This window comes from Amblyraja radiata, chromosome 19, assembly GCF_010909765.2.
Source record: "Amblyraja radiata isolate CabotCenter1 chromosome 19, sAmbRad1.1.pri, whole genome shotgun sequence".
Classification (NCBI taxonomy): Eukaryota; Metazoa; Chordata; class Chondrichthyes; order Rajiformes; family Rajidae; genus Amblyraja; species Amblyraja radiata.
The window spans coordinates 9,704,468-9,726,537 of record NC_045974.1 but is presented as its reverse complement, the minus strand read 5'-3'; the positions used below and the strand labels follow the sequence as shown (position 1 = coordinate 9,726,537).

General features: G+C 42.3%; 1 protein-coding gene across 1 annotated transcript in view; it reads right to left on the bottom strand.

Moving 5' to 3' along the window:
- Window positions 1-11,736: 11,736 nt before the first annotated feature.
- LOC116983806 (ADP-ribosylation factor-like protein 8B-A) overlaps window positions 11,737-22,070 on the bottom strand; it is a 41,662-nt gene continuing 31,328 nt past the window's right edge. The window contains exons 4-7 of the mRNA XM_033037639.1: window positions 21,753-21,846; window positions 20,107-20,174; window positions 17,715-17,785; window positions 11,737-12,076 (exon numbers count right to left, since the gene is read on the bottom strand). Coding sequence (XP_032893530.1) covers window positions 12,027-12,076; window positions 17,715-17,785; window positions 20,107-20,174; window positions 21,753-21,846 — 283 coding nt within the window. The 3' untranslated portion in view covers window positions 11,737-12,026. The remainder of the gene's footprint in view (window positions 12,077-17,714; window positions 17,786-20,106; window positions 20,175-21,752; window positions 21,847-22,070) is intronic.

Genomic DNA, 22,070 nt, shown 5'->3' with positions numbered 1-22,070 from the left:
GTTGTAATTGCCCGCTGTTTATCCAACTCTGCTTGAACCACACGGTTAAAGATCGTTGTGGCTGTAATTCTCGAACCTGCCACTTGCGGTGAAATTATCAAATGATCATTGGTTGGGTTGAACGCTGCTTACAGCGCCGACGAGTGGGCACTACTTCTTTACAACAACAACAAAAATAGCCACTGCAGGAAGATTATTTCTAACCCGCCCCCCCCTCCCGACCAGCGTTGAAACACAAGGTGGACACAAAAACGCTGGAGTAACTCAGCGGGTCGGGCAGCATCGCTGGAAAGAAGGAAATAGGTGACGTTTCGGGTCGAGACCCTTCTTCAGACTGAAACACAATTTACTTAGTCCCTGCCACGTCGATTAACAGCACAAATAATTTCTAAAACAAAAATTTCCAACGCTTAAAAACAGAAAATCCCACGAATATTTAGTCAATCATATCGGTGCTACGTGCGAAATTTTTAACACCAAGATGTAACTCAATTGGATCCCAATGGCCGGTGTGAATTAAGACGAACTTTAAGCACATATCGGCGAATTTGTGTCGGAAGGAACTGCAGATGCTGTTTTACACCGAAGCCGGACACCGCACAATGCTGGAGTAACAACTCAGCAGGTCGGGCAGGCTTGCCAAAACCCGGCCGTCGGCAGGCGTTGAAACACAAGATAGACACGAAAATGCTGGAGTAACATTTCTCAGCATTTCTGGAGAGAAGGAATAAGTGGGGTCCCGCTGAGTTACTCCAGCATTTTGTGTGCATTACAGGCGAATTCACTTTCTAAAAGTGAACAATGAAAGCACTGTTTCCTACTGTTGAACCATGACATGGTTTTTATATACTTTACAGTATTTGTAATCACCCACATTTAGTGGAGAACAGAATTTAATTTTTTGTTTACACCAATGAAAACCTAATCAATTTGAAGGCCTCAATTTTACTTTAGTATGTTGAAGGCCACAGAAGAATTGTATGTATATTAATTTTGAAATGTTTGATTGTTATTAGACTAATATTATTCAACATGAATTGGGTGTGGATTGCAAGATTAGCTGTTCAGCTGCTGACTTCCTGAAATGTATAGATTTGAAATGTTTTGCATTGGTCTAAAATAATAAGCATTGTTTCCCCAAACAGAGGTTAACCATACAAGTTCAACTTTAATACTGTACTGTTGTGGATTTATTTGCAGTCTATATATCTTTTTTTTTAAATCACAATATTGTTTGATAACCGCTGTGTGTCACTGGGTTATTTGGGTTGTGACAATAGTTAGTTAAAAATCTCTACAATTCAAGGGAGCTGGAATGTAAAAACAGGGATGTAATGCTGAGGCTCTATAAGGCGCTGGTCAGGGGAGTATTGTGAGCAATTTTGGGCACCATATCTGAGGAAGGATGTGCTGGCCCTGGAGAGGGTCCAGAGGAGGTTTACAAGAATGATCCCAGGGGTGAGTGGGTTAACATATGATGAGCGAATGATGGCACTGGGCCTCTGCGCGCTGCAGTTTAGAAAAATGAGGGGGGAACTTATTGAAATGTACCGAATAGTGAATGACTTGGATAGAGTGGACGTGGGGAGGATGTTTCCACTAGTGGGAGAGCCTAGGACTAGAGGTCATCGCCTCAGAATTAAAGGACGTTATTTTAGGAAGGAGACGAGGAGGAATTTCTTTAGTGAGAGGGTGGTGAATGTGTGGAATTCTTTGCCACAGAAGGCTGTGGAGGCCATCAATGGATATGTTTAAGGCAGAGATAGAAAGATTCTTGATTTAGTACGGGTGTCGGGGGTTATGGGGAGGAGGCAGGAGAATGGGGTTAGGAAAGATAGATCAGCCATGACTGAATGGGGGAGTAGACTTGATGGGCCGAATGGCCTAATTCTGCTCCTGCCACTTATGACCTTATAATTTTGGTGTCATAGAGAGAGTAAAACAAGTACTCGCATTGGAGACTGTAAACATGCAAAGCTAAGGCCACAGTTTAAATCTGTACATTTTTGTTTGTGTCAGGCAGCATAAGCAGAAACTGATTCATTTATTTATTTTTGATTAAAGCATTATTATTCATAATTGGAATAGTGTGAAGATTGTATTGTACTGGTGCTGACATACTTTACATTGCAGAAAATTCAGGACTTCAATATTCTGCCAATTTGGGAAATTGAGTGTATTAAATAGAGATTTATGCATTACATATGACAACATGGTTTCATAGTGTCTTCTAACATTTCAATGCCTCTCTTCATCCACTGACTATATCCAGAGATTTCGACATTGAAGTACACAAGGTAAAAAAAAAAGCTACAATTCTTCAGCAGTTTTAAGTCAAGAGAGACACAAAAGGCTGGAGTAACTCAGCGGGACAGAATCATTGGGAGTATAATAAGTAGGGGTGATAAAAGGGGAACTAGTAGATGTGGTGTATTTTGGTGTGAAGAAGGTCTCGACCCGAAGCATCACCTATTCCTTTTCTCCTAGGATGCGGAGTAACTCCCCTGACCCGGGGAGTTAATCCAGCTTTTTGTGTCTAATCTTAGTGTATTTTGGTCTTCCAGGCATTAGATGTGTAGGAAGGGGCCGTAGATGTAGACACAAAATGTTGGAGTAACTCAGCATGTCAGGCAACATATCTGGAGAAAAGGAATAGGTGACATTCTGGGTTTCGGGTCGGAAGATGGGTTCTGACCCGAATCGTCACCAATTCTTTTTCTCCAGAGATGCTGCCTGACCCGCTAACTGCTCAGCATATTGTGTCTATCTTCGCATTTAATTAGGTGCCACATAACAGCCACCAGACAAGGTAAGAACTAAGTTGGGCCGAAGGGCCTGTTTCCATGCTGTATGACTATAAATGCATAGTGTGTGATGGGGATAGGGCTGGGTGGTAGTGGACCCTGGTAAGACCTTAGCATGGATAGGGTATTGGCTTGTCATTTTCGGGTTGGTAAATATGAACTAGTGAGGTGCTACAAGGATCAGTGGTGGGATCCCAACTACTCAGACTGGCCAGAGTACATGCATTTGTGCTTACAATGCACATCACGAGTCTGTCCATAGAACAAGGTTGGAACAACCACCTTGGGGTTATTTGCCACAGAGCAAGACCTTGGTGTGAAGAAACTGCTGGAGCAACTCAGCGGGAAAGGCAGCATCTCTGGACAGAAGGAATGGGTGATGTTTTGGGTCAAGACCCTTCTTCTGAGAGCTATATATCCTCATTCATTGATCAAAATGTAACCACACAGGTACAAGTTGTGAAGGCAAATAAAATGTTGACCTTTATTATAAGGGGGGTAGGTTATACATGTATCAATATAAATGTAGTGTGTGCTTGAGATCCTTATAGCTCTGTATCATACTTGTAGCCCTGTGTTCCCTAGTCTCATTATTGAAGGGATATGCATGTTTTGGAGGCTGCTCAGATGTTCTCTCAGATCATTTTTTAGAGTGGAGTGGCATGGTGGCGCAGCGGTAGAGTTGCTGCCTTACAGCACCGGAGTCCCGGGTTTGATCCTGACTATGGGTGCTGTCTGTATGGAGTTTGTCCGTTCTCCCTGTGACCACGTGGGTTTTCAAGATCTTCGGTTTCCTCCCACACTCCAAAGACATCCGGGTTTGTAGGTTGATTGGCTTGGCATAAGTGTAAATTGTCCCTAGTTTGTGTAGGATAGCGATAATGTGTGTGGATCGCTGGTCGGTATGGACTTGGGGGGGGGGGGCCCATAGGGCCTGTTTCCACGCTGTATCTCTAAACTAATTAATTTCATGGGATGCTTAAACAGGTTATCAAAGGCCTTAAAGAAATGGAGATAATATAAGATTCTGATGCGGCAGAGCAGATGCTTAGATAATTCCCATTCATGGGAAATTTAAAACCATGGGACATAACTTTAGAACAAGGGGCTGGAGGGATTTATTTTATCAAAGGGTTGATATTTTGAATTCTCTACCTCAGTAAAGCCTGAGTCATTCAATCTGCAAGGGCAAGATAGATTTCTGGTCTCATGGGGAAGCAAGGATTAAAGAGAACAGGAGGGAGGGTCAGCTGAGGCTAAGATCAAACCTGTCATGATTTATTAAATGGTGGAGCAGTCTCAGAGCGACATATCACCTTCTCCCACTCCTATTTCTTGTGTTCATCAGTCTTCTGAAATATCTGTTGTAAAGATGAACTGCTGACGCTGGTTTATACCAAAGATAGACACAAAATGCTGGAGTATCTCTGTGGGTCATAGTGATACAGTTTGGAAACAGGCCCTTCGGCCCAACTTGCCCCACGCAACATGTCCTAGCTACACTAGTCCCACCGGCCTGCGTTTGGTCCATATCCCTCCAAACCTGTCCCATCCATGTACTTGTCAAACTGTTTCTGAAATGTCGGGATAGGCCCTGCCTCAACTACCTCCTCTGGCAGCTTGTTCCATACACCCACCATCCCATGTGTGAAAAACTTACCCCACAGATTCCTATTAAATCCTTTCCCCTTCACCTTAAACCTATGTTCTCTGGTCCTCGAATCACCTACTATTGGCAAGAGACTCTGTCCTGATCTATTCCTCTCATGATTTTATACACCTCTATAATATCTCCCCTCATGTTCCTGCATTGCAAGGAATAGAGTCCCAGCCTGCTCATCCTCTCCCTAAAGCTCAGACCCTCTGGTCCTGGCAACATCCTAGTAGGTCAGGCAGCATCTCTGGATTAAATGGATAGGTGGCGTTTCGGATCTGAAGAAAGGTCTTGACCCAAAACGTCACCTATCCCATTTCTCTGGAGATGCTGTGTGACCCATTGAGTTACTCCAGCATTTTGTTTCTATCTTTAATCCTCTATTTTGCCTGACTATTTTATTTGTCGTTGATCACGACCAGCAAAACAATTCAGTCTGATTGTAGGGGGGAGGATTCAGTCTGAAGAAGGGTCCTGACCTGAAACGTCACCAATCCATTTCCCCAGGGATGCTTCCTGACCCTCTGAGTTACCAGCATTTTGTCTAATTTTGAAATATCTGGGTAGCTTCTAAGACTCGTAATGTAAACATTCCAATATGCACGTTATTTGGTTGAAATATGATGCCCCATATGAATAATTTTGCTTTATGAAGGGGCAGAATAGAGATTTGGTCTCGTGCCCAAATATATATTCATACGCCAATCTGAAATGTGGATTTATTGACTATCGCTGACACACTTTCATGATTATTAGCACTCCATCAACTTCACCAAGCGTTCAGATGGCAGAAGTAGGTGAGTGATTTGGCATCTGAACAATAAGACAGTATTACCACACTGTAAATGAACAGCTAATATGCTCTGCATCCTCCAGAGATGCTGCCTGACCTGCTGAATTCCTCCAACACTTTGTGGGTTTTTTTTGCTCTAACAAAAATCGCACACTTGTATAAAATTAAACAAGTGATAGATCAAGTTCGTTCAATGTCACACGAACAGGTCCTAAAAATAAATTCCCGCATAATCCATATTTCATTACGTTCGCCATCGTATTCAAAATGCTGACTAAAGATTTGCCATCTGCATTGGACTAATCCCATAAAAAATACACAGAGCTTTAGAGCCGAAGCGTTTAGCTACAAGAATCCCGTCTCCACTTGCGACAAAACAGTATTTCAGATTCATCTCACATTTTAATGGCATTACATTTCGTTATGATATCAGAGAATTTTTAAAGTTTAGTTTGCAAATATACACAAACTTTTTCTACCACGACTACCAAGGAAATAAAAATCACTGGATACTTTGTTCCAGTCGGCAACAGTGTGTAAGTACCCAGACATATTCCAGTTGCATATACACGTAGACATTAAATGGAATATTGAGCATCACAAGTTTTATCCTTTCAATATAAAAGCTGATCAAGAATAGGGACCTACCGGGTTTTCACTACGAATAGATTCTCGGTTAGAAACATACATCGTGAAATTAAGTGTAGTTGTTTCTGATTGTGTGGACTTTCGAAAGAGCTACCAAATGGTCCAAGTCCCCAGTGCTGGACAAACAATGGAGAATTTAGAACAAAGAGTCTATTTGGCCCATCTAGTCCCTGCTGGAACATATGCTCCTCAAGAGCCACCTCTAGCCCTACGTCCCCTAAGCCTCCTTGTATAAGCCCTCAATTTTTTTCTCTCACCAAATGCTGTCTTTGTTTGGAAATAGTTTGATATCTCAGTTCTCAGAAGGTTACATAGCACATAATGCGGCAAGAGTGGGTGAGATTATCGTACATACAGCAGAAAAAAATGCGTTGAAAAAAAAAGGAAATTTGCAAAGTATATTTCAAAATAACTGGACAATGCATTGGAGTGAGTGTGTAGGAAGGAAATGCAGGTTCTTGTTTACGCTGAAGATAGATATAAAATGCTGGAGTAACTCAGCGGGATAGGCAGCATCTCTGGAGAGAAGGAACGGAACGAAGAAGGGTCTCGACCCGAAAGGTCAGTTTTGGTCTCCTAATCTGAGGAAAGACATTCCTGCCATGGAGGGAGTACAGAGAAGGTTCACCAGATTGATTCTTGGGATGGCAGGACTTTCATATGAAGAAAGACTGGATAGACTCGGCTTGTACTCACTAGAATTTAGAAGATTGAGGGGGGATCTTATAGAAACTTACAAAATTCTTAAGGGGTTGGACAGGCTAGATGCAAGAAGATTGCTCCCGATGTTGGGCAAGTCTAGAACAAGGGGTGACAGTTTAAGGATAAGGGGGAAATCTTTTAGGACCGAGATGAGAAAAACATTTTTCACACAGAGAGTGGTGAATCTGTGGAATTCTCTGCCACAGAAGGTAGTTGAGGCCAGTTCATTGGCTATATTTAAGAGGGAGTTAGATTTGGCCCTTGTGGCTAAAGGGATCAGGGGGTATGGAGAGAAGGCAGGTACAGGATACTGAGTTGGATGATCAGCCATTATCATATTGAATGGCGGTGCAGGCTCGAAGGGCCGAATGGCCTACTCCTGCACCTACTTTCTGTTTCTATGTTTCTCCAGAGATGCTGCCTGCCCCGCTGAGCTACTCCAGCCTTTTTTCGTCTATCCTCAATGCATTGGACTGATACTGTTACACCAATATACTGGGATGGATTGAACGCTTGTGATTCTATTGATAACAAAAAACATTGACGTCCACGATTTTAAATTGAGTATAGCCATATTAACACAATAGTTGCAATATAAATTTACTAATAATTTTTTTTTTAATACATACTGAACACGAAGTTAGAGCCTGAATACAATTATTGTCTCTTGAGTAGGATGACCTAAAATATGCTCATATAGATGTAATGAGAATATATTGAATATGTGGTCCTAATGCAGAAGCTACATGCAGATATGAAAGAACAACATGTGTAATAAACCCAGCATTTCACAGGTCTATTCAGTTTAAACCTTACATGCTACAGCACCTAGTAATATTAAAGTTACATTTCAATAACAACAGGTAATTTACACTGAAGAGTCAGAGGATGTTTCAAGCTTCATGGAGATTCTGCAATGCTGCAATTAAGTCATCGAAATGATTTAATCGCTAAAGTGTAAAAGGTGGTTGACCTCTTTTATAAAATAAGTTAAATACATTCTAGCTGCATCTTATAAAGTGACAGAAACCGCAGCTTTCGACTTGGGTCTACAAATTAGCTTCAAACCCTCAAAACAAAAAGTAAATGCTTATTCTGACTGCAATTGTTTCTATATTACACCTCAAATTTATTGACATTTTAACTTATCAGAATTTGAAAATATTTTTTTTAATAATCTATAAAATATGAAACAGCCTTGTTTTAAAATGGCCCCAAAATCAAATCAAATTATTTTAAAAAATGTTTTAATGTAGGCAATTATACATTACTATTGGACCAGAATGATAAAATTCTGTTTATTGAACAGCAAGTCATTTTATAATCAGCCCTCACAAAATGGAAATCCTGGCACTAGTATATTTTCTATTTTCAGTCAATCTTTCCCTCCTTTCTTTTTAAAACGTTGTTTCATTTAATTGAGCTCCTGCATTGAGTGGATCATCAAACATCAGCTTGTATGCTGAAAATGTACAGGCCACTCTAACCAAACACAATGATATCGTAGTGTAATGCGAAGAAAGTGGTGCATTGGCAAAGGTCGCGTTTTTTTGGATGTGAAATCCCAAGGCACTCTTAGCTCAGCCGTTTAATGAATAAGGGACTTCCCCAGGACTGCAGGCCAATCATTTCCTTCAACTATTACTACAAAAGCCAGGGGCAGCACAGAGTCGCAGCGGTAGAGTTGCTGCCTCACTCCACCAGAGACCCGGGTTCAATCCTGACTGATGGGTGCTGCCTGTACGGAGTTTGTACATTCTCCCTGTGACTGCATGAGCTTCCTCGGGTGCTCCGGTTTCCTCCCACATTCTGCAGGTTTGATAGGTTAATTGGCTTCTGTAAATTGCCCCTAGTGTGTAGGATAGTGTTAGTGTGCGGTGGTCACTGCTTGGCGCAGACTCGGTGGTCTAAAGGGCCTGTTCCACGCTCTATCTCTAAACTAATCAGAGGTCTTTGTTCAAAGGCATCAGTAAGAAGAAACAATTAAAGACTTTAAAAGGTATTGAATTCACGTATTTTTCAATTTTGATCATCAGCTGCTTGTCGTACATACAGCACAATAATCAGTGTTTACACTGACAATGGGATTCTTATATTTTGGTGAGATAAGAACTGCAGATGCTGAAATCTGTAACGTAAAGCAAGTTGCTGGAGGAATTTGGCAGGTACAGCAGTATCCTGATGTGAGGTCTCGACCTGAAATGTCGACCATTTCTCTCCCTCCACTTGACCCGCTGAGTTCCTCCAGCAGTTTGCTCAGATCTCAGATCACCAGATCATCGGACCACATCACACCCATCCTCACTCAGCTCCACTGGCTCCCTTTGCACCACAGGATTAACTACAAGATTTTACTGCTGACCTTCAAAGCACTACACTACCTTGCTCCCCAATACCTCTCTGACCTGCTGCTACCATACACTCCTTCACTTCGTTCCTCCTCAGCTGCAATTTTAACTGTCCCCACATTTAGACTCAGCACCATGGGTGCCGGAGCCTTCAGCTGCTCTGCCCCACGTCTCTGGAACACTCTCCCACCTCCCATCCGTCACCTGGACACTATCGATCAATTCAAATCACAACTCAAAACACACCTGTTTAGATTAGCATACCCGACATAACTTCCACCATGTTCACCCTGATTTTAATGACTTAAAATGTTTTGTGTATTTTTTTTTTTAATCAACTTGATTTTAATATTGATAAATGTATTGTAATTTTATATCCTGTAAGGTGTCCTTGGGTGTCCAGAAAGGCGCCAGCAAATAAAATGCATTATTATTATTATTAGATCTCCCGGTTGCTAAGCACTTTAATTCTCCTTTCCATTTTCCATACAGACCTTCCTGTCCTATTGTCTCTTCCATCGTCAGGGTGAGGCTAAACGCAAATTGGAGGAACATTTGGCATTCCCTCTCTCTCTCTCTATCCCTCCCCCACCAAAGTCGCACTAGCTTCTCATTTTCACACAACAAACAGCTACCAATGGCCTGTTTCCTTTATCATCGTTACTTTTTTGCATATTTTATATTCATTGTTATTTATCTCTCCACATCATCGTCCATATCCCTCATTTCCCTAATCCCTAACTAGTCTGAAGAAGGTTTAAGAAGGAACTGCAGATGCTGGAAAATCGAAGGTAGACGAAAATGCTGGAGAAACTCAGCGGGTGAGGCAGCATCTCTGGAGCGAAGGAAATAGGCAACGTTTCGGGTCGAAACGTTGCCTATTTCCTTCACTCCATAGATGCTGCCTCACCCGCTGAGTTTTTCCAGCATTTCTGTCTACCTTCTAGTCTGAAGAAGGGTCTTGACCCAAAACGTGACCCATTCCTTCTCTCCAGAGATGCTGCCTGTCCTGCTGAGTTCCGCCAGCTTTTTGGGTCTATCTTCGGTTTAAACCAGCTGTTCATTCCTACACTGTTTGCTTCTTACGTTTGGTCATCAGCATCTGTAGGCAGGAGCTGAAGAAAGAACAATTTGACAGGTACCAAGTTCAAGTGCCAGGCAACTCATGTGTACTAGATAAAGGTACCATTAATTAGATGTGCTTTCAAAATTTACTGGGGCCTAAAGGAAAAGGGACAGAAATGGGACGAGGAAAACAATGTGTTTATTACTGTAATATATGTCAAAAATGGGGCAATGTTGTAGAAACAAAGATGTTAGTTTATACCAAAGATATGTGTAGGAAGGAACTGCAAATGCTGGTTTACACTGAAGATAGACACAAAATGTTGGAGTAACTCAGTGGGTCAGAGTAGCTCTGCTGACTTACTCTAGCATTTTGTGTCTATCTTTGCTAGACCAAAGATAGACACAATAAAAGTGCTGGAGTAACTAAGCTAGTCCGGCAGCATCTCTGGAGATAAAGGGTGGGTGAAGTTTCAGGCCCCAACCCGAAATGTCACCGTCCTTTTTCTCCGGAGATGCTGCCCGATCTACTGAGTTTCTCTAGGCTTTGCGTCTATCACGGGTCAATCTTGCTTGAATGATGCAGTGTTTTCTCATCTGAAGACCAGACTGATCTGAAATGCTCACAATTCTACCAATTTGGAACATGTTGACTTATGACTGAGGAACACAAACCACCATCTGATTCTGCTCAAATTTTCCTTTCTTCTGAAACAACTCAGGTGACCCATCCTACCTTTAATCAAGAAGTATCCTGTATCTATTCAAACATTAATAGTAAGCCCATCACTAACTGCACCAAGAATGACGTCAGTGGACTGTGAGATGATACAGGGAATATCAACTCATTTCATGGCATGCATTAAAATCGATCTTCAATTAAACATCAACTCATTCCCTTTACATCTTTAAGAAAGCAAATGGTGTATAAGTATCAAGAAGTTTAAATATGAAGAAACACTCAGCATTTCGTGCTGAGCTGTGAACGACACTGGGCCTGTATTTGCTGCCGCTTGGAAGGATGAGGGGAGACCTAATTGAAACTCACCAAATATTGAAAGGCCTGGATAGAGTGGATGTGGAGAGGATGTTTCCACTAGTGGGAGAGTCTAGACCTAGAGTATATAACGCAGAATAAAATGTCGTGCCTTTATAAAGGAGATGAGGAGGAATTTCTTTAGTCAGAGGGTGGTGAATCTGTGGAGGCCAAGTCAGTAAATATTTTTTTAGGTGGAGATTGACAGATTCTTGATCAGTACGGGTGTCAGGGGTTATGGGGGGAAGGCAGGAGAATGGGGTTAGGAGGGAGAGATAGATCAGCCACGATTGAATGACTTAGTAGACGATGGGCCAAACAACCTAATTCTGCTCCTGTAACTTATGAACCTATGAATATAAACACTACATGGGAAGAATAAAAGCATTTAAGAGCTGTCTCCAATGTCTGTGTTAGAATGTAATGCAGTCAAAAGGGGAAAGTGAAGGCATTCATCCCACTCAACAAAAACCTGCTAGCTTGCTCCCAAATCCACCCTCTGTTTCAATACGATTACTTTTCGTATATCTGCAGCATTACCATATTGTAATAATATTATGATTAAATAATCAGTAACCCTTCGCAGAAATAATGCACTGTATGGATAAGTCACATGCAAAATGAAAAATACACAACCAGAATAAGCACCCTGTTAAATAGGATATAGGCAGTTTGCATTTTTTTTTAAACAGAGACATCATTCAAATATTGAAGCCACATGTCTGGGCCTTAGTTATGTGGTCTGTCATTACTCTGCAATACTGTTGAATGGCACAAATCAATTTTCCTTTTGAATGTAGAAAATGGCTTGAAGTCAGAGGAACACCAAGAAGAAATCTCAGAGGTCCATGTTGACGGGAACTGGGGGTTGAAACACTCAGTCCCAGCTGAGTTAGGGTTTTGCTCTTCCACACTTTCTTCCAAGGTGTATAGGACGGAGAGACCGCTTATCATCTTCTGCTCAGCATGTGCAATCTCAGCAACGCCTCGATTTGGAGTGCTGGATAAGCCACTGTAGTGTGATGTCTGTAAGGACACAGTTTAAGACAGCGATTACAGCATCTTGTCACTATTCACATTTACTTTAGACTTTAGAGATACTGCACAGAAACGGGCCCTTCGGCCCACCGAGTATGCGATCCCCGAACAATAACACCATCCTATATACACAAGGGACGATTTTCAATTCGCGGAGCCAATAAACCTTCGAACCTGTACGTCTTCGGAGCGTGGGAGGAAGCCGGAACAGCGGGAGAAAACCCACGTGGTCACAGGGAGAATGTGCAAACTCCATACAGACAGCACCAATAATCAGGATCGAACCCGGGCCTCTGGCAGTGTAAGGCAGCAACTCTACCGCTGCACCACTGTGCTGCCCATTACATGTACAAAAGGTACATTAATACATATGAAAGAGCTTTGACCTCGAAACTCCCTGATATGGATAAGGGTGTCAAAGGTTACGGGGAGAATGCAGGAGAATGGGATTGAGAGTGAAAGATTGATCAGCCATGATTGAATGGTGGAATAGACTAGATGGGCCGAATGGCCTAATTCTGCTCCAATGACTTATGAACTTATGAAGTATATAGAAGATTTTGCACAGATCAAATTAAACACTGCCTCCCAAAATAATAAAAATATTTAGTAAATTGCAGGCTTTCTTCTTTGCAGTAATCTATTTCCTTTTAAAAATCCAAAGACGTACAGGTTTGTAGGTTAATTGGCTTGTAAATTGTTCCTAGTGTGTGTAGAATAGTTAATGTGCGGAGATCATAGGTCAGCACGGACTCGGTGGGTCGAATGGCCTGTTTCCGCGCTGTATCTTTAAACTAAACTAAATCATGAAAACTATTTTAACATCTAAACAAAAAAATGGGTAGCGTTTACTACAGTAGATATCAGCAAATAACTTAGGTATGCAATTTTGTAAAATATATTCACATTGAGCCAAAAAGAGCATTAACTTAGCTGCTGTACTCCAAAGACGTACCGGTTTGTAGGTTATTTGGCTTGGTAAGTGTAAAAATTGTCCTAGGGAGGTGTAGGATAGTGTTAATATGCGGGGATCGCTGGCTGGTGCGGACCCGTTGGGCCGAAGGGCCTGTTACCTCTAAACTAAACATGGAAAAACTGTTCCACCTTCTCCACAGTGTGTAAACAAGCAATCATAGCAAACGCCAGTGTGTACAACTGGAAAAGTGAGTGGTTTTGTGCATCATATTTCCAGCCATCAATACACCTTTTAATGTTAATTTGAAGTAAGCATAAAATAAGTTAAATACATTCTAGCTGCACCTTATAAAGTGACATAGACCTCAGCTTTCTGCTTGAGTCTACAAATTAGCTACAAACCTTCAAAACAAAAAGTAAATGCTTATTCTGAACACTGACTGCAACTGTTTCTATATTACACCTCAGATTTATTGATATTTTATCTTCTCTAACAAATCAGAATTTTAAAAAAAATTTCCTCTACACATTCATTTTTCAAAAAATCTATAAAATATAAATTGACGCCTTTTTCTAAAATATTATGATCCCATTTAAAATTCAAAAGTGGTAAAAAGTAGTAATGGTTGCACATTGACCTCCCCGGAGTTTATTCTTAAATAATAGTTTGGCACAAACAATACCATGGAACTTCATCCCAAAACAAAGGTGCAATCCATGTATCAGTGTAAACACTTATTTCAAATTCTATTTTTAACCAGCAATCCAGTGGAATTATGGTATAAATTATAAACAAAACTGAATCATTTGAAGATTATAAACGCAGCTGAATCAAAGAGCAGTGCTGAACTACTATCTACCTCTTTGGTGACCCTCGGACTGTCCTTGATCGGACTATACTGGCTTTGCCTTGCACTTAACGTTATTCCCTTATCATGGACAATATAATGTACGTTATACAAACGGCTCGATTGTAATCATGTATTGTCTTTCCGCTGACTGGATAGCACGCAACAAAAGCTTTTCACTGCACCTCGGTACGTGTGACAATCTACTAAACTGAACTGAACACATATTTTCTAGTTTTTGCAGATAATAAAACAATTCATTGTTTAGCTTCAGAAGCAAAACAACACACAACTCCAATAGTAGAGAATAGTTGCAAACTGCCTTAAATTAGTAACTCATGATCCGCTTGGGTGGCTTCCAACACAAAGGTATGAATGCTGAAATCTCAAATTCTCTGTAACCTCTTATGACCTTCCCCCCCTTCTCCCCCCTCCCTCCTCTTACTCCCCCATATGTCCCTTTCTTCTCCTTCTCCCTGTGCCTCATCTAGACTCGCAGCTATTTCTCCCCACCCACTCCACCTACATTTGCTAGTGCTACACAGGTAGGTTTAAACAAAATAGTGGGGGGTTGGAGTCAACAACGTGGAAGCATATGTGTACAAAGAGAGTGTATGAAAGGTCATGTTTAAACTAACAGGGCAGGGGGATGGGAACGAATGCAAGGAGATAGAGGGCCATAAAAGGAGGACAGACGGTAAAAGGGAGATAAGAAAAACAAACCTGAAAGCTTTGTGCCTTTATGCGAGGAGCATTTGTAATAAGGTGGATTAATTGAATGCGCAGTTAGTAGTTAAGGGAGATAGTATAGTTGGAATTATGGAGACATGGCTCCAGGGTGACCAAGGCTGGGAGCTAAACATGCAGAGGTATTCAATATTCAGAAGGATAGACAGAAAGGAAGAGGAGGTGGGGTGGCATTGCTGGTTAAAGAGGAGATTATAAGGAGAGACATTAGCTTGGATGTTGGATTTGGATCTGAAATTAGAGACTTAAATTTCAATACAGGCAATTATAATGACAAGAGGGGAGAGAAAAACAGAGTTACGTCAGAGTTTGCAATTTTTCAGAAACCAGTAAAATATGACCAATAAAATTATGAACATGGAGAAGGTAATGAACATCCAAATAATATCATTGGATAATATGAGCTCCCAAGGTAGATTTAGTTTAGTTTAGAGATTTTGGGCAGAAACAGGCCCTTCGGCCCACCGAGGCCATGCCGACCAGCAATCCCCGTACACTAGCACTATCCTACACACCAGGGACAATTTACAATCTTTATCAAAGCTAATTAACCTACAAACCTGCACGTCTTTGGAGTGTGGGAGGAAACCGGTGCACCCGGAGAAAACCCACGGGGTTACAGGGTGAACGTACAAACTCCATACAGATAAGCACCCGTAGCCAGGATCGAACCTGGGTCTCTGGCCCTGTTAGGCAGCAACTCTACCGCTGCGCCACCGTGCCGCCCAAATATAGAAAGGAAGAGTCAGCTAATGTAAATGTTAGTCCCCTACGGGATGGGAATGGAAATTAAAACCAGCTAATAGAAAAATGCTGAAGATTCTGAATAATTTTGTTCCAGTCTAGGACTTTATTCCTCAGAGAGTGGGAAGATGAGGGGTGATCTTATAGAGATGTAGCAGATCATGAGGGGAAACAGTAAGTGTAGATGTGCAGAGTAGGAGAATCATGGACCAGAGGGCATAGGCTTAAGATGAGAGGGGAAAGATTTAACTGGAACGTTTTCACACATATGGAATATGTGGTGGGTATATGGAACACGCTGCCAGAGGAAGTGGTTGAGGCAGGTGCTATAACAACATTTAAAAGATATTTGGACTGGTACATGGAGAGGAAATGTTTAAAGGGATATAGGCCAAACATGGGCAGGTGAGACTAGTGTAGATGGGGCATTTTGGTCGGCATTGGCAAGTTCGGCCTAGGGGCCTATTTCCTTGCTGTATGATGCTATGACTTAGGCATACTTATTTTGACACAGTGGGAAGCTGTTTGGCAAGAAACATCACTCATCCATTTTCTCCTGAGATGGTGCCTAACCCGCTGAGTTACACCAGCACTTTTTGTCCATCTTAGGACTTAAGTAAACCTAACAATAACAAGGACAATCTGGAGTCAAAGAGTCATACAGCCATTGTGTGGAAGCAAGGATCTGCAGATGCCAGTTTACCAAAAAAGGGAGAAAGTGCTGGAATAACACAACCGGTCAGGCAGCATCTCTGGGGAGCATGGGATTGTCTTTCAGGCCTGAAGAACTATCTCGACTTGAAACGGCACCTATTCCTTTTCCCCAGGGATGCTGCCTGACCCGCTGAGTTACTCCAGTACTTTGTGTCTTTTCTGGCTGTGCCATTATAACGCAACTTTAAAAAAGTAAGATGCTTTGCAATTACATTTTTGTTTTTTCTGTCAGCAGAGCAATGGTGAACATTTTTTTTAAACATCACGGTGGGGCAGCGGTAGAGTTGCTACCTTTACCACTGCGCCACCCGACTTTGGAGTGTGGGAGGAAACCGGACTTCCTCCCACCAGACTTCACACAGAGAGTGGTGAGTCTCTGGAACTCTCTGCCACAGAAGGTAGTTGAGGCCAGTTCATTGGTTATATTTAAGAGGGAGTTAGATGTGGCCCTTGTGGCTAAAGGGATCAGGGGGTATGGAGAGAAAGCAGGTACAGGATACTGAGTTGGATGATCAGCCATGATCATATTGAATAGCGGTGCAGGCTCGAAGGGCCGAATGGCCTACTCCTGCACCTATTTTCTATGTTTCTATGTTTCTATATCCTCATAGTTCTGGTTAATAAACAACAGGCAATAGGTACAGGAGTGGGCCATTCGACCCTTCGAGCCACCACCACCACTCAGTGATCATGGCTGATCATCTACAATCAGTACCCTGTTCCTGCCTTCCCCCCATATCCTCTGACTCTGCTATCTTTAAGAGTATCTAAAGAAGCCTTCTGATAAGTAAGTAAGTAAGTAAGTTTATTGGCCAAGTATTCACATACAATGAATTTGCCTTGGTGCTCCGCCCACAAGTAACAACATGACATACAGTGACAGTTACGAATGACTTAGAAAGCACTAAACATTAATAATAATAAAACATGAATGATAAAACACCATTGATCAAGCATGTATCAGCCATGATCATATTGAATGGCGGTGCAGGCTCGAAGGGCCGAATGGCCTACTCCTGCACCTAATTTCTATGTTTCTATGTTTCTATGTAAACCAACAAAATACCAGATCAAAGGGAGGCTACAGATTTTTGGCTGTTGAGTAGAGCAACTACTCGTGGATAAAATCTGTTTTTATGTCTGGCTGTGGCAGCTTTGACAATCCGGAGTCGCCTTCCAGAGGGAAGTGATTCAAAGAGTTTATGGCCAGGGTGAGAGGGGTCAGAGATGATCTTGCCCGCTCACTTCCTGGTGAGGAAAAAGGACGGACCAAGTGTTCAAGACTGATGGAGAAAGTAAGGTGGATGTTAAGTTTACTCTTCAGAATGGTCCAACAATGACAAACACTTTGGCAGAGCAGTATGGCCCAAAATCCCCTGGAACCTCTTTGTCTCATTGATACTAACATTAAAGAGCATTATACTACACAGAACTGCCTGTGGTACTGAAAATACTATTCTATGCCAAAAATTAAATATAGACTTTAAATATAAATGCAGAATTGAATTCTGAAGAACTGGCATTGACCTGAAACACTAACTCATTTTCTCTCTTCTGTCTGGACTGCTGACTACGTCTAGAAATTTTGGATTGCGTCTCAGAGTTTCAACATCTGCATTATTTTGCTTTTATAGATGTGGAATTGCATGTTGTCTCACCTATGTTATCCTTCTCTTTGCAGGACACTGAATAGCAACAGATTTCACGATCCTGGATGGCAGATAGGTTCCTACAGAAGAAATAAGTACAGATCACAATACTGTAAGACCATCACCCCCACCAACCCTGGCAGCATGTTTCAGGCACTCACCACCCTCTGCGTAAAAAACGAACTTGCCTCGCACATCTTTGGCCATGCAATGTAGGTGCGGAATTAGGCCATTCGGCCCATTGAATCTGCTCCGCCATTTGATCATGGCTGATTTTTCCCTCTCAACCCATTCTCCTGCCTTCTCCCCATAACCTTTGATGCTCTTATAATCACTCAATCTCCGCTTTAAAAGTACCCAATGATGGCCTCCACAGCCATTTGTGACAATGAATTCCACTGATTCACCACCCTCTCCAAAGAAATTCCTCCATATCTCCATTCTGAAAGTACGTCCTTTTATTCTGAGGCTGTGCCCTCAGTTTCTAGACTCTCCCACCACTGGAAACATCCTCTCCACATCCACTCTATCTAGGGATCAGATTTTTCCCTCTTGGGAAAACATTCCTGACAGTCATTAAACTTGAATGAGTGCACATGGAATGACTATTAATTATTTATTTCTGGGTATATTCTAGTCCAGCCCTGGAAGCCACTGGTCGATCTGAGCTGTGGCTGATGACCAATAAAGTTTCCAAAAACCAGTGCATGTCTCCTTCCTGTTCTGTTACACAACTAGGGAAATATCATTCTGTGGCCAGAATGGGGAAAATTGGGGGATTTTCTGCAGAGGTCAAAGGGATTGATTTTACACACAAGGGTTAGTTTATTGTCACGTGTAACGAGGTACAGCGAAAATATTTTTTTGTTGGGTGCTATCCAGTCAGCGAAAAAAAATTAAACAAGATTACAATCAAGCTGTGCACAGTGAGCTGATATAGGATAAAGAGAATAACATTTAGTGTAAGATTAAGTCCGGTAAATTCCAATTAAAGATAGTCCGAGGGTCTCCAATGAGATAGATAGTAGGCCAGGACCACTCTCTAGTTGGTGGTAGGATGTATAATTGCCTGATAACAATTGGGAAGAAACTATCCCTGAATCTGGAGGTGTGCGTTTTCAAACTTCTGTACCTCGTGCCTGATGGGAGAGGGGAGTATAGCGAGTATCTGGGGTGAGACTTGTCCTTGATTATGCTGCTGGCCTTGCCAAGGTGTAGATGGAGTCAATGGATGGGAGGTTGGTTTGTGTGATGGTCTGGGCTACGTCCATAATTCTCTGCCATTTTTTGTGGTCTTGCATGGAGTTGTTCCCAAACCATGTTGTGATGCATCTATTCTCCATGTATTACTTTCTGCTGGATATATCTTCTTGTTCTGGTCACTGGTTTTGTTTCTGTGGTTCATTGAGACAACCACTCTCCTTGTAGATTACTTACTACAGGGCAATTTAAACAGATTTCATTTGCTGTATAATTCAGCGGTGTCAGCTGCAAAACAGACTCTGGTGAATGCCACCATGTGCCCCAATGTTCCTACAGCTCTTTGGCTGACACAGTGGTGTCTTGTTTCGTGTAGTTTAGCACGGAAACAGCGGCCCACCGAGTCCACGCCGACCAGCGATCCCCGTACACTAGCACTATCCTACACACTAGGGGCAATTTACAATCTTTACCAAAGCCAATTAACTTACGAACCTGCACGTCTTTGGAATGGAGGAAACCGGAGCACCCGGGGAAAACCCACACGGTCACGGGGGGATCGCACAAACTCCGTACAGACAGCACCCGTAGTCGGAATCAAACCGGGTCTCTGGTGCCGTCTGACAGCAACTCTACCGCTACATCCCTGTGTCGCCCCTGTCAACAGACATTTTGCCCCAAACAAAGTCAAGATGGTTGCCCGCATTATGAAGTAACATGGCTCCGACAAAATATTGGGAGGAATCTGGGCTGGAACTCCTCTTTCTGCTATTCTGGTAATAGAGCGGAACAGTGGCGTAGCGGTAGAGTTGCTGCCCTGCAACAACCAGGGACCCAGGTTCGATCCTGACCACGGGTGCTGTCCGTACGGAGTTTGTACGTTCTCCACGTGACTGCGTGGGTTTCCCCCCACATTCCAAAGACGTACAGGTTTGTAGGCTAATTGGCTTGGTATAAATGTAAATTGAACCTAGTGTGTGTAGGACAGTGTTAATGTGCAGGGATCGCTGGTCGGTGCAGACTCGGTGGGCTGGAGGGCCCGTTTCCTCGATGTATCTCTAAACTAAACTGAACAAAACATATAAAATCCTAGCCTTGTGTGTAAGGAGGAGATTAAGTTAATACTGGAATGGACTCACTTACTTTCACATCATTGTATCCACTCCACACGTCAATACATGCAGGAAACACCATGACTTACATTTTCTCAATCAGTTGTTTCTCATCCAAGGCATTGGTGAGGTCTCTCTTGTTTCCCAATACTAATACCTACAAAAATAAAAATGCAAACTGATTGTTTGAATGAAGAACATCCTGTACAGTTTTCAAGATCGAACTGGTTCTGTTTTTCCAAATTGGCCGCACTGTGTTTAATATCCAGTCCTTCCTTCATGGATGAATTAATATGTAATTCTAGCACATGAACCCGTGGCGCAGCTGGAATAGCCATCGTCCCACCTGCACGTGTTTGGCCCATATCTCTTTACACCTGTCCTATCCATGTACCTGTCTAAATGTTTCTTAAACATTGTGATAGTACGTTTGTATGTATCCTGAAGAGAAGCTTTCTATGATGCATCTGCAGAAATTGGCAAGTCGCTGGGGACCTGTTGATTTTCCTTCGTCTTCTGAGGAATTAGAGTATGCCAGTATGTATTTTAGACCAAATCGTCGATGGGGTTGGAGCAGGTCAGATTTTTAGTGATGTGTACACCTAGGAACTTAAAGCTCTTGACCATTTCCACCATTGATGCAGACTGCAGTGTGTACTTCACCCCACTTCCAGAGGTCAATGGCCAGCTCCTTCATTCTGTTGACATTGAAGAGGTTCTTATTTTGACACCACGCTATTTAAGCTCTTCCTCCTATACCCTCTCTCGCCGGGCGAGTAGAGGGAGTGTCCGGGGTGCGACTCGTCCTTGATAATGCTGGTGGCCTTGCCGAGGCAGCGTGAAGTGTAGATGGAGTCAATGGAAGGGAGGTTGGTTTGTGTGATGTGCTGGGCTACGTCCACAATTCCCTGCAATTCCCTGCGGTCTTGGATGGGATTGTTCCCAAACCATGCTGCGATGCCTATTCTCCATTCATTACTTCCTGATCTTCGACACCGGGCCCACCACTTCAGTTTGGGGATGAGTTGGGTTGGAATTAATGTGTTAAAGGTAAAGCTTTTGTCAATAAATAGGAGTCTAACGTAGGTGTCCTTGCTGTCTCGATGTACCAGGGAGAAGCATTCCGTGTTTAGTATATTTTTAGAGATATGGTAGATCATAGATATTTACGTCTATAAACTTGCATTTCTCATGTAAGATTGCCCATTGGTATTATAAAACACTGCTGTTCGTTCCATGATGTGAATGGTATCTTGTCCCCTGTCTAAACTGTGCTACTATCAGAAGTAGAGCTGTCATTCAGATATCCAGTCAGATTCATACAAAAGGGCAATAAACTAATTTTGACAGTGATAATCCCCGCTTCATAAATATCCAATCTTTTATTTCCTCTTTCTATTTCCACAGATTTGTACATCACACACACACACACACAGATACACCACCCCCATACACACACCCTCACACACAATCACACACACTCACACACCCACACCCACCCTCACGCCCACACACACACACACAAAGCCCAAGATGTTGCATTCATGCAAGAAACACTAGTTTGCAAAATTAAGCCTTAAAACAATGTGAATTAAAATTAAAACTATACCAATGTATGTTCAATCCATAAACACCAGCATGGTTTGGGAACCCTTGCAACCAGTTTCTCCTCTGTTATTTTTAAAGTGACATGTAAAGTAAATTAAACAGAGAGTTTAAAATAAAGTTGACTTACAGGAATTCCTTGTAGCTGTGGCTTATCTAATAAGTTGTGCAGTTCGTTCTTTGAAGCTTCAATCTTTTCGAAGTCTGCAGCATCCACCATGTAGCTAAAACAAGAGGGACGCATCAGGGGCAGTGGTGAACATCAGTGGGAACTCTTAAAAAGTGGTGAAAGGATAACAGGAGGAAAAGATGGGGGAAGAATGTGGGAAGAGTGGGGCCAGAGGGAGGGAGAGAAGGTGGGAGGGGGAAAAGATGGAAAAGAGGAGAGGGAGAGTGAAGATAGGAGGGGAAGGGTGGAGGGGAGGAGATGAAAGACAGGAAGTAGGGA